The sequence below is a fragment of the Python bivittatus genome, unplaced genomic scaffold, assembly GCF_059951505.1.
Source record: "Python bivittatus isolate LINGU-HERP-01145 unplaced genomic scaffold, Pbiv_v1 ctg000850_np1212, whole genome shotgun sequence".
Taxonomy (NCBI): Eukaryota; Metazoa; Chordata; class Lepidosauria; order Squamata; family Pythonidae; genus Python; species Python bivittatus.
In genome coordinates this window covers 66321814-66335335 of record NW_028277112.1, presented here as the reverse complement: position 1 = coordinate 66335335, position 13522 = coordinate 66321814, and the positions used below count along the sequence as shown (strand labels likewise).

General features: G+C 37.8%; 1 protein-coding gene across 1 annotated transcript in view; it reads right to left on the bottom strand.

Moving 5' to 3' along the window:
• The window catches only part of SHB (SH2 domain containing adaptor protein B), a 142197-nt gene that overhangs the window by 86522 nt on the left and 42153 nt on the right, over window positions 1-13522 (bottom strand). The window contains exon 2 of the mRNA XM_088129830.1: window positions 5250-5367. Coding sequence (XP_087985956.1) covers window positions 5250-5367 — 118 coding nt within the window. The remainder of the gene's footprint in view (window positions 1-5249; window positions 5368-13522) is intronic.

The following is a 13522-nucleotide window of genomic DNA, read 5'->3' as shown; positions in this document are numbered from 1 at the left end:
TCCTGAAATGAAATCACTTTGTACCTGCAGATCTTTACACAAATGAAGGACTGCGACACATCTGGTAGCTGGGGCTGATTCCCTTTCCGAGAAGCTAGTGGAGATTTCTCTACAGCAGATACAGAGATGAATTAAGCCTATCCGTCTGCTGCTTTGTGTAGCACGCTGAGGTGCTTACAAACATTTCTTGGCTATTCTTTCTACTTCTGAAGAGAGGAACATTCATACAGAAGAGATACACAAAGGCTTGCCCCTACAGAGATTCCCCAGATGTTCTGTTCAGAGATACCCTGCACCAATACATAGTATTGTGTAATGGCTACCCAAGCCCAACCATATTTTAAGTGTGTCATTAATAATAGATGTGGTGATTTTACATCTGGACTTTTTAGTGAGAGGACTGTAATTCTTCCCTTTTCATGGATGTTCTATCTCCCTGAAGACTGAACAAAGATCCCATGACAGAGTCTAAGCTAATATTCCATTGTTGGCAGGGCTTGAGAAATGCATTAGAAGACTTTTCAAAGCGTTATATCCATTAAACTTTGCACCCTCAGGGGAAAAACTAAAAGCAAATCTGGAATAAAGTAAAGAGCATAAATTTAACAAGAATAGGATTGCTGAACACATTTAGAGGGCTACAGCCCAAGGAGAATTTTTTGTCATTTTAACTATAGATTAGGTGGCCATAATAAGACAAATGAAAAATCAGTTTTATTGTTCTGCCCCACTGCTCAAGCTATTAAATAATCTTAACAAGACCACTGCCTAAGTGCTGCTGTGACATAATTAAACAGCAGGCTGTCTAGCTCTAGAGAAATCAATAGAGACATTAACATCCTTTTTTTTTTCTTTTTTTACGTTGCTTTTGTTCTTACTTTGCCTATACAATTGTGCTTTGAGTGACTCAGAATATTCTCTTGCAAAATTGTATATATTTGAGTGTTACCACTGTTGCTGCAATCAAAAACCTGTTCCAGCTTAACTGCATTGGAGAAGGAAGGGGAGACAGATGGATGGACGGACAGACATTCCCTTCCCCCATGCAGTTAAACTGGAATACAGACATGCACATGCACACACACATACCCATACATCTCCCCTAAAATGTGCTACCCTGCTAGGAGTTCCTTCCAACATTACAGCTTCAGATAAAGTGTCTTGGGCATAAACAACACTGCAAAAAGGTCCAGTTATGGCTCCTGATTTTGGCTTCATAGGAACTAAAGCACATTAAAAGACATGGCTATAAACTTTAACCAACATCAAAATTCTATTTGTGACCACAGGAAAGAAGGAAAACCCATGTATGCATTCTTCATTCCTTCTAAGAAATGTAATAAATAAGGCCATTAAAAAAGAGAGAGAGAGAAGCACAATAAGTGATTATAAAGTGAAATGTATGAAAATACCATTTAACATTGTGACAGTCAACTAACATATATAGCAAAGTGAGTGTGTGATATACAGACTTGTCTCAAGAACAGCTCTAAAACTGTTGCACTGAATTTTTTTTTTTTTCTCATATAAAAATGACTCTCTGTTTTCATCAGATTCTGGATAATTCATTACTAAATGCAAAGCTAAGCCCAAATCTCTCTCAGGTATATACTGGAATACCAACAGGGATGCTACACTTAGACCATAAAATGCTACACAAAACCATGATCTCAAAAATCAGCAAGATGGAAAGATGCCAAGATCTCAAGGAGATAATGCATGTTTTGGAAACTAGTATTTTATGTATACAATGATCTACCTCAGCCAGGTAGGAGATGCAGTCTAAGCCAGCAAAATGCTCCAACTCACCTTTCCACTGTTGTAACCCTAAGAAATTTTTAGAAGTGTTCTTCAACAAATATGCAGCAAGAATGATTTACACAAGATTAAGGGGCCGGCAAGAGTATAAATCAGCCAAGAAGTTGTGCAATGATGCAGTACTGTATCTGAAACTGCCTTTTGGCTTTATTTACTACTATCATAGACTGTAGAGGTGAATATTACTTCTAATTTTTTTAAAGTCTTCAATCCATCATGATTCACCAGCTTCTTGATGTGTTGCCCTTCCTGTGCACAAATGAATGAATTCATGTTTGCTTTAAAAAGAGCCATTTTTATTGGTTGACAGAAAATAATCAGGCAAGTGAAGTTTTATCCTCTTATATTTAAAGGGAAATGCTCCTTCAAGAAGATTATAGAAGACAACAAAACAGAGGTCTACACAAAGCCTCATTTTCCAAAGAGGATGAGAAGTTTCTATCTACAACCATGGACCAGCTTGTGCTCCACTGTATCTTCTCCATCTCTCCTTCCAGTCACTTTGACCAACCCCAAAGTGTAGAAATATCAAAGATTAACTGAATAAATTAAGAGGCTTTTAATAAAACAGCACAGTTCTAAATTTCAAGCCAATATTTTGCTTAGGTTGTTTAATACCCCTCTCTAATGATCCTGCAGTACAGAATTGATCACTCTGCCCTGAACAATGTTAATTACAAAATGTTGTGCTTAACAGAAGTCTCCCAGTTTCTACATCTTAAGCAAACTAAATGTATATTGACAGGGCAGAGTCAAGTTCAGCTACAAGAGCCTATGAGATCAAGGAAGGGCACCTACTAGAAAGAACAACCTGACCCATCAAAACAATACCTGTAAATCTGGGAATCCCCCTATCATGTTAGCTATTTTGCACATATAGTTAACAAGAAAAAAGAGCACATGCAAGGAAGTAGAAATTCCAGGTTCAAGATATTTATATCCCTGTTCAAGGCAGTTTGAATAGCAACATAAAACACAAAGTGAGAAACATTCAAACATTTGAATTTTTAAAATTAGCAATGCATATTGAATTAATAAAAATGATTCTTTCTTTCTTACATTTTTGTGGATCCCTGGAAATTGATCTATTCCTAACTGCTTACCCTCTTGCAGCAACAGCAAAGGCTCTCATTCTAGAAGGGCAGCTTATCCTAATTTAGTTTTCCAAACAGGGTGCTGTTTGTGCTGTTCTGTAAATTTAAATACATTTAAAAGGAGCCAATTGAATTTCTTTGCCATGTGTCAGTCAACAAACTTTTAACAAATCATTTCTTCACTACTAACCACATTTCCATATTTTCAGCACGCACATAGGGTCTTCTCCAATCTCTTTCTTCTGTAATACGTGTCCAAAATATCTAAGATTTAGCTTCAGTATTACTGAATACTGAATTTCCAGTAAACAATCTGATTTTACTTTGTCTAGTATTGAACTGTTTGCTTTCCTTGCATTCAAGGTATTCCAAAAATTTTTCTCCAGCACCACAATTCAAAAATGTAAGTTTTTCTCCATCCAGCCATTCCAATGATCCAGCTTTCACAGCCCTATGTTACAACTGGGAAAAACCTGACTTTGACAATATTCACTTTTGTTGTCAATCCAAACTTTAATAATTTGTCTAAATTTGTCATAGTCTTTCTCTGAAGTAAGGGACATTTCTTTATCTCATAACTACAGTTTGCATCCCTATGAATCTTTCAGCCTAGGAAGATAACCTGTACTACTTCATCTTTTCTGCCTGTTTGCATTGTGTTGACATTGCTTGTTGACATAACCTTAGTTATTTTTAAATACTGAGCAGCAGATCTGCATTTTCACTTTCACCTTCAACTTTCAATTCATCTCAGGTCTTATTATTATTATTTCCACACTGCAATCCTCACAAGCAAAACTGCACCCATGTGGCAAGTCATCTTCATTCCTTCCTTCAGGTCTATTAGTGTTTATTATGAGGTTAGACTTTTGTACACAGGGTAGTGTCTCCCTGCCCTCTTCTTCCAACCATGAGGATCAGGAAAGAGAAGCATGAAGTCCCCAGTCTACACACTAAGAACTAAACAATACAGCTGGACAGGGATGACTCAATACAGGAATTCCACTTAGGGGAAAAAGTGCCATATGAAAGTCTATAATACAAGCTTCTAAAGCAGAAGATATCAACAGCTGTGTTGTCAGTAAGCCCTGTAGCATTATATGTTCTCCATTATGTACTGTATGTCAGAGATTCCCAAACTTTTTGTGACAGTCGGCATATTTGGAATGTTCAGAATATGCCATGGGTACTCTTTCAAAAAGGCTGGCATAGAAGGCATAGCCACCCCTAAAATGGATAAGGTCCTTCTAACCCTCTGGATACTCTCTACTGTCTGAGCTCACCTTTTATCTTTTTTCTGGAAAGTTGGGCATACTTTTCCAGAAGCACTGGGATGCAATCACCCAATTACTTTTAGTTGTAAAAATGCCTCTGGTTCTATGTGACACCTAGGAACATTTTCAGAATTAAAGAACGATACTGGAGACAGGCGCCATGCTTTGCAACAGGCCTGTTTCCCTTTTATTTATTTAACTAAAAGAAACGAATACACACACACACACACACACACACACACATATATATAAAAAGAACCCTGGTATAGCTTGGCAGGCACTGAGAGAGGTGTTGCTGGGGATTTAGTGCTCAGGGGCATGACATTATAAGCTCAGAATATATGCCTATCCTTTGGGGAATATGTGTATTTTTAATCTTTTAATGGAAAGTGCAATTGCTCATCAATTATCACGGATTTTTAGAAATGGTTATGCCTCCATACCAAAGAGCCCTACAGCTCTGCACATAAATTAGCTGCACAGCCAACTTGCTTAAACCTCATAAAATGGCAACACATTTACAGCTGTTGTCTTGTCTGACATGGTTGTTAATGTACATCATGATTAGCAATGCAACCCTCATGGCTTTTCTTACATTGTATTTATTATGAATCTCTTATTCAGAGTGATAATTAACATTTGAAGAGCAGAAGTTAAAGACATTAAGTGTCATTATCTATAGTGAATGAAAGATTCTGCATTAGACTTAAAAAACAAGAACCTATTTGTCGCACCTTAAAAACAACAGCAAGCCATTAAGACTGTATATATTCAGCACGTACACTGTACAGTAAATGCAACATAAAGACTCATGGATGGAAGAAAATGAAGGTATTACTTAGAAACATACATTGAAACTCTCCAGATTAATAGGAAAAGCAAAAATGAGCATAATGATGTTTGAGAATAATAACTTAACCAACATAAATCCTCCAAGTAGAAAATATATCAGCCCTGGAGACTGCGGTTAAGTAAACCCTCCTGAAAAGTCAGTTGTAGAGAAACAAAGCAGGTAGAAATGTGGCTTCTGTAGCACTGTAGATGCTCCTTGTGACATCCTTACCTGTCATGATCCTCTGAGCTTCATATGGTTCCATATAGCCAGTGTTTTCTCCTTTGCCCGTTTTGTTGACTTCACTCTTGGCGTCAAAAGGATCAGAGTAGTCATCCGCTATTAAAACCTGAAACAGAGAGAAAAGCTCTCTTAGCTTTGGATACTATTTTTAAACAAGTCTTTCAGGTTATTTAAAACACTTCAAAGCAACACAGGTTCAAACTCACAAGGTTCATTTCCAGGATGCAGTTCTCCATTCCCTTTAAATAGCCTCCTAGAAGGCCATTATAACCCCATTATCATGTACTCTAGTGGCAGATAGAAGATCAATTTCTTTCTAAATGTCTTTGTAGATTCATCAGTTGAGAAAAAGGACTTTACCAATGATGCTTCTAAGCTCCAAAATATGTGCCAACAGACATTAGGCAAGTGATATTTGAACACTTCCACAGAGCTACAAAACGTTTTGCTCCAGTTAATTTTTGGTTAAACACAACGCTCCTTAAAAAATTGACTAGCTGTACAGATGTGTTCATGAAAGGCTAACTATGGTTAAATAAAATCAATGTTATTATCAAGACATTCCACAACTTTATTTTTATTGTCTTTAAAATAATAAGACCCAGTTAGAAGAGACCATTTAGGCCATCACATTCAATGTCCTGCTCACTTAGGGTTACCAGATATCTGCACCAGCAAAGGAGGACATAGACTATTGGAAATGAGGAGAAATGGGTGTGTGTGTGAGGACACACTGTTTAACTTACAGACAATAATTACAGCAAAAACGGCAAAAAAAAAAAAGGTATTTAGGCTACATGTATATGAAATTCCTTTTTCCAGCATCAGAACAACTTTTTTCAATCCCAATATATTTCTAACAAATATTTATTTTCTAGAACACACGTATGGAACTTCTCACAGGTAACTTTCTTCATGTTGTATTTGATAAGAATGATTCTTTTGACAGAATCAGCTACAGTAATCATAGATTTGAAAAGGCTGGATTGAAGCTGATCGCTGGAATCAGGAAATAAATTAAATAATGTAAATCCAGGTTGCTGAGCCTGTTGACAGATGAGGGAAAGAAAGAAGTAGATACTTTACAAGGTCACAATACACGAAAGTTGTGACTACTGTTGTGAAAACAGTCCAAAATAAAAAAAAAGATACTCAAAAAGCCGGACAATATTTGATTTTAAGGCTATGCCTGCCAGACAGAGGAGATGAAGACAAAAAAGAGGACATGTCCTCCTTTTGCCGGATGTCTGGTAACTGCAAGAATCCAATTAAAGCATCTCCAACAGATGATTGTCCAGCCTCTGCTTGAATACATAAAATGAAAAAGAGGCTACCAGTAACCTGGTAACTGATTCCATTGTTCTTACTGTTAGGTTTTTTTTCCTAACCACCAACCAGAATCTGCCTTTCTGTAACTCGAAATAATTATCCCTCTGGGTTAAAAAAAAAAGATCTTGATCTTCTTCTGTGTGACATCCCTGTAGATATTTGAAGATTGCTATTATCCCCCTCTTTGGTGATCTCAAAGATCAGTATTCTCAGTTCCTTTAATCCCTCTTCTTAGGCCTTACTTTCAAGACCCCAATCATCACCATTGCCCTTCTCTGAATCTGAAACAATTTGTCTGAATCTTACTTAAAGCATAGAACTGGATGTAGTACTTGACCAACAAAGAATAAACATAATTACTTCCTTTGATTTAGAAATTATACTTCTGTTGATGCAGTCTAAAATGGCATTTGCCTTTTTTGCAGCTATATAATACTATTTATTTATATTCAATTTGCTATCAACCATTATTCCAGGATCTTTTTTCACAGACATTATTGTATTCCATCTATTTCCTCATCTTACACATCAATACAAAAGTTGAAGAGTGTAAGACAGAACTTTGGGGCTTCCCTCTCAATACCTCCCTTCAGTTTGCTAAATACAATAACCACTGAGTGTCCTCTGAACACAATTTTCAAGTCAGCTATATATCCACTTAATTATCATGCCATCCAAACCACACTTAACAGGCTTCCTAATAAGAACATCAAGAGATACTTAATGCATTACAGAATTTATATGAATCAGTTTAGAAGTGTTTGAAATATTCTATGTGTTTGTGTGAGCATTTTGTCTAAAGCAATTTACTAATTACTATATAGGATCTGTTTACTTTTCTAATACATGTGTATCCATTTTAGCAGCAAAACGATATATTCAGAAACAAACTTTACTGAGTCTAATGATTACTGCTTCTTAAATCTACTTAGATGGCCTCTAAAATATAATTTAACTGTAAATTAAAAGTTCTAATCAAGCTTAGTATGTCATTTAAGTAAAAGATTTAAGCCCCAACATTTTTCATGTTATTGTCCATTGGGTATACCTATTATTTCTATGAACTGTCAATAAAGTTGTTTACAAATTAATCTAGGATAGTGATTTTTAACAATGCTCTATAGCAAAGACCAGTGGGTGAGCAATCAATTGAGAGATATGATTTGCAATTTATTGCCAATGGTTTCTAACTCCAAATTATTTTATAATAGCAACAAAAAGACATTCCCTCTTCATTTTTTGTTAAAGACCTTGATCTCAGATATAAATTTGTATTTGTAAATTTAGGTCATTCCATTATTTGACTGATGGGGTGCAGAATGCAATAGATTTCACTTGCCTGTGCTACCACTTTACATCTGGCCTTCCCAGGCCCTAGCCATTACTTCATATCAGACTTGAGTTAACAGGGGGGACGTCTGCCTACATTTATTCTAGAGAAGTTCTTCTGAAGATCAGTAATGGTAAAGACACTCTGCAACTGCCTGCTTTATACCCATCACACAGCAAGGCAAGTACAGTATCAAACAGGTCTGATCTTCCACATGAACTGTCCTATAACTTATCCAGAATCCCCTATACAGTACAATGGTGTTGAAGAAGATAAATTAGGTTTTCCTAACAGATAGAGAGAGGACTCCCAAGAAAGAGAATTCTAGGAAACACTTAGAAATCTTAGGAAATCTAGCTCCGAAAGCAAATCTCTTTCTTTCAGTAACATGGCCAAATGTTATGTATGAAGGGAGAGTGCAGATTAACAGGAAACAAGACATGAGTACAGCTGAGCTAGAGAGGCCTTTGTGTGATTAAGCAAAGCAGCTCTTAACACCCTAATGTTCTTCAAAGCCCTTGCCAACTCCTCCCTACTCTTACAGGATGACAATTCCAGAGTAATTATTGTTTCATCTTCAGGGTGGGTTTTTTTGGGAGGGGGGGTATTTTGGACCACTCAAGTGTAAGCCAACTCTGTCCCTCATTTGACACGTAATTTAAGCTGTATTCAAGGGGTTCATTAAATGCAAATTGCTAAAGATGACAAGTGCAAAATGAGGGGGTGCCCCCTTCCTTCTCTTTTTTCTTTCTTTCTCTTCCCCCCTCCCTCCCCATAAGCATTTGTAATGACTGGCTTATTATTGCCACTTTAACAGTTCACTCAAAGAAAGACCGTCTGCTCCGTATCTTCTGTCTATGTGGGTCCAAACTGTAATCAGCAGTGCTGTCAGAGCTGTGTCAAAGGCCGGGTGCTTAGCTCAAAGACAACAGTGTGCATCAGGCAAGAGTAATTTCTCCCGGTAACAAGAGCAGGTTTTATCTGCAGAAGCCCTGCAGCTGAAAACACCATCCATTTACTTCCCTGATTGGCTGCTGATAGATAAGTATCTTGGGTGCTCTCCCGTCCCCCTGCAGCACAGAGGCTGTCACCGTAATAGCTGCCTTTCTTTAAAAAAGACTACACTAAAATGACATGAGATGGGGTGAGCGGGAAGCCTAAGATGAGTAATGCATTTTTAAAATTTGATCATTCAGCCTTCACATGTGCCAAAAATGAAAAAAAAAAGGAGTAAATTAAACTTATAAAAACCTGTCAAACAGGCTAATGTTAAATGCTGGTTTTGTTTAAGGGTTCCTGTAATGCATTCTCAAGCCTGCACCACACCACAGCTTTGTCCAATCTGGTGCCCTCCATAGGTACTGGAATTATGAAGGCCCAGAATTCCTAGCCAGGATAGGAATCGCAACTGGGTTGCAAGTGTTGAAATGCTGGAAGAGAAGGCAAGAGTAGACATCCACTGGAGTCACAGTGTATTTCAAGACACTGATGAAGAAAAGAAGATGCCTGTTGGGGTTGTATTTCCCCTTCTCTCCACCCACTCCTGTGAAGTAAGTCCTTGCCACTTGCTCTTTTGCTCCCCACTTTAACAACACAATGACACATATTGGTGATTTTACTGTCAATTCAGCATTTCTTCTGCACACGCCTCAGACTTGTCTGCCTTTTTAAGTTTAGGTAACATTTGCAAAATAAAACACCTTTGAATGGGGCAGGGGACTGAGACTTCACAAAATGTGATTTTGAAGCAGCAGCCGCCGCCATCTGCCCAATCTCATTCCTGCAGGGGGAACTGTTCATTTTTCACTGTTTGACCACAGCAGCTAAATTCCACAAACAGAGCCTTAGTTAGGTCATTATAAAACAACGAAATTCAATTGCGAATTGAGTAAATCCATTACTGCTAGATGACAATGTTTTTGTAAATATAAATTGTGATGCGAGGTTCCAGAAACTAAACAATTCTTCCGGGTGTTTATTGGAGAAAACCAAAGAGAAAGAGAGAGAAAGAAAAGTGACAGTAGTTACCCACTGAGTTTAACAAATACCTGTATTTAGATATTATAACACTAATGAGTAGTTGCTCCTCAACTGTATGCACCTTTGTGAGAGAGAACACACACGTGGTTTATACACAAATATATCCTGAGCCACTTCTAACAATGGGGTCTGGAACAAAAGCCTTCACCTTTGCTACCAGATAATACGATTAAGCAAATGAAAAAGTCAGGCTGCTGCTTACAAGAGAGTATTCTTAACTTCATAGAATATTTGATCATTATTGAGTTGAGTCAAATAAAAGGCTGTCAAGAAACTGGTGGATCCAAACCAAAGCACAAAACTCAGAGATCCTCAGTGAGAAATATCACTCACTGCAACTGGACTCATGAATAAACAAATTCAGTAAACCAAGACTGATGTTTTAACTACCATGGTCTGTTTTTAACTTGAGTAATAATTAGATAAGAGTGGTGAATGCTTCTAAAAACACCTTTCATAAATTACAAAATCCATATATTAAATTAATCAAGGGATTAGACTTTTGCGAAAGCATAACACTGAAAAAGAAAGAAAGAAAGAAAGAAAGGAAGGAAGGAAGGAAGGAAGGAAGGAAGGAAGGAAGGAAGGAAGGAAGGAAGGAAGGAAAGAAAGAAAGAAAGAAAGAAAGAAAGAAAGAAAGAAAGAAAGAAAGAAAGAAAGAAAGAAAGAAAGAAAATCAGATAATCCAGTATCTGGATAAACATGGTGAACCTGGTCTCTTTCTAAGGCAGCTACATATCTCCATTCTTATTAAAATTAGATATACAAATCAAGAGCTGTCAAAAGATCCTCCAGCTGCCCAATTCTATTTCCGTTTAAATTACAATTTAGAATTTGTAGCTTAGATAAAGCAGCTGGCCTGTGTTGACACATGGTTTATTTCATACTTGCCTACAGTTTTTTTTTTTTTTTTTTAAGTTTAAGTCTGGAACATAGGGGACTGGGGAGGGTTTCCCTTTGTTTGCGTGGCTGAGTTTTAATAATGCATTTTCAGTTGGAGGATTTTAAAAGCAAATTCAGATATAAAGCCAAACAAGGTCCACCCTGACTAGTATTTATTTCTAACAAAAATTAACTTGGCTCCTGGGCCAACAGAGAAATCCACCCTCTATTCTCTGAGCCAGATCCTAAACTCAATGAGAAACTAATTTGCCCTAAAATGTTGCTGCTGCTGGGCTGCTGCCTGGGGTTGGTCAGACAGAATATGCATCTTCATTGATTACCTATTTGTGTCTAGATTCATTTACACATGATGGTTCCTAGGTTTAAAACGTAAATTTAAAAAAAAAAACCTTGCAAATCATAAGAACTGCTGTGTATCCTTTCATGCACTCCGGTCAGTCCAGGGATTCTTCTCACTGATGTGTAAACTGAATGTGGCAGAACAGGACTTTTAAAAAAAAATTTTGCTTGTTGCACCTATGAAATGCTTTTCCCAAGGAAGCCCATGTGGCATCCACCTTAAGCAAACCTAGCTCTTCAAATGAGGGCTTTCAGTGAAAATGTAACTAGCTTTTCTTTAGTCCCCACTCTTCTGTTAAGATTCTGGGGATGACTGCTACACAATCTTACACAAGACGTAGTGATGAGCACCAGCCTAGATGACTTTAAAAAGTTAATCAAAATCATGGAGGGAAAACTTATGAATTGCTATTAATGATGGTGCTACCTTCAGGTTTCAGAGACAAGATACTAGGGAGCAATAACAAGAGATTTGCTTCCTATGAAAAAGGGATGGTTAATACCTCCAACTCTACACCTGGTTTCTTACTCTGAAAACCAGGATGCCAGACTAGATGAAGCTTTGGTTTGTTCCGGCAAAGGTCTTCTGACATTTGTAATATATCAAATCATTTTTGGTTTAAAAGGTTCTCATTAATACAAAAAGCATATAAACAAAGGTGAATATCAAACTGGAAATTTCAACACTTTCGTAAATGTTCCCCCCCCCCACACACACACACTTCTGAATTTCCAATAGGAGAGGACAAGGAAGGAGAGGAAACCAGTCAACAACATCCACATAATTTTGCTCTTTTCATCAGAATGACAAAAGTAATGTTGCAGCCCAAGCTCTGCCCTTCTTGAGTGTGATACCACAGGGCATGTAGAAAAAGGGTGGGGCTTGTACTTCAATGCCACGATGCTTCTTTCATCACTTTGCCCCCCCCCCTTGTTCCCCCGTGGATACCACTGAGATCAATGCAAAAGAGTAATTATGTGCAAAAAGTGTTGGACTATAGACACACAATTGCTGAAGTGTTTTAGCTAGAAACCTACTGCCGTTCCACCAAGTTCCCAGGCGGAACTGTGAACTTTCACCAGTTTGCATCCCATTACAAGATTTTTCAAACAGAAAACCCATCACACTTACAAAACAGGCTCAACAGTGAAAAGAACAGGGATTTTCTGGGGTATATACATCGTGTGGTTTTACTGATCTGGCAAAGAGCACCTTTGCTGGCTTCCTTGGGCATGACCTCAAAAAACAACCACAAATTCAACGCAGATGCCAGAAACTAGGAGTTTCAAACTGCTTTTCTGCAGTTCATGTACTGGTTCTAGCCATGGCAGGGTGGCACTTCATTGAGTCACAATAAGGCTCCTAAGACCACTGTGCGTTCTGATCAATAGAGCAAGTATCATCTTTCTATTGTGCCCTTACCTACTCAGCAAGGAGAACATTCATGTTTCAGGTGTAAACCCACTTCTAATCTGTTTAACTGCCTCAGAAACCGGAGGCAATTACACCTAATGGAAGTTATGCATCTCCATTAAGATTCATGTCAAGCAACTTCTGATAGATTTTTCCTTCATGAAGCTCTAGCCCCTGGGAGCAGTAGCTCTGTGGACACTTGGGAGAGGAGATGAAGGACACTCCAACAAAAAAAGACTCTTAAGTGCCATTTAAAAACATTTCTCAGGGTTCAGACCGAACCTAAACAAGCCTTTCCATTTTAACTTTAGAAATTAATACAGCCATTTGTAAAGCAAAATTTATTTTTCAGAGCTTAGTTCTCATACAAGAGTGCGGCCACATGTACACCCTTTTATACACTTTTATACATCCTTTTTCCAAAAAGCTTGTAGCTCAATAGGCAGGGCTATCCCTCCTCCCCCTTATAATAACTTGAGTTAAGGAAAGAGGGACATGCCTGCAAAATTTGCACAAGCACCTCCAAAGTACTACATAAAAGCTATCTTTTGTTTCTTAAATTGCCTACTCCTGGTTTTACAATGTGGCCTTGTTAAGAAGCTACCATCCAGCTGCCCAGTGTAAACTCTTCTATGACTTTTTCCAGACATGCAGTGACCTACAAAACAAACACCACTCTAGATTGGATGAGAAGTAGGAAAATGGCAGATTCATCTCTTTCACATCCCTCCAACCCTAAGCTGGTTTGAGCCTCTTTCTTGGGTAACTCTGATTTTCAGCAAGAAAAAAATTCCTGTGAGAGATCCTGCTTGCATCAAATTTGACTAACAGCATGAGTTTCAGCAAGCCCCTCTGTAAGATCATCAGCTCTCCTGCTTTTGTACAGAGATTTCAGCAATTTCATTT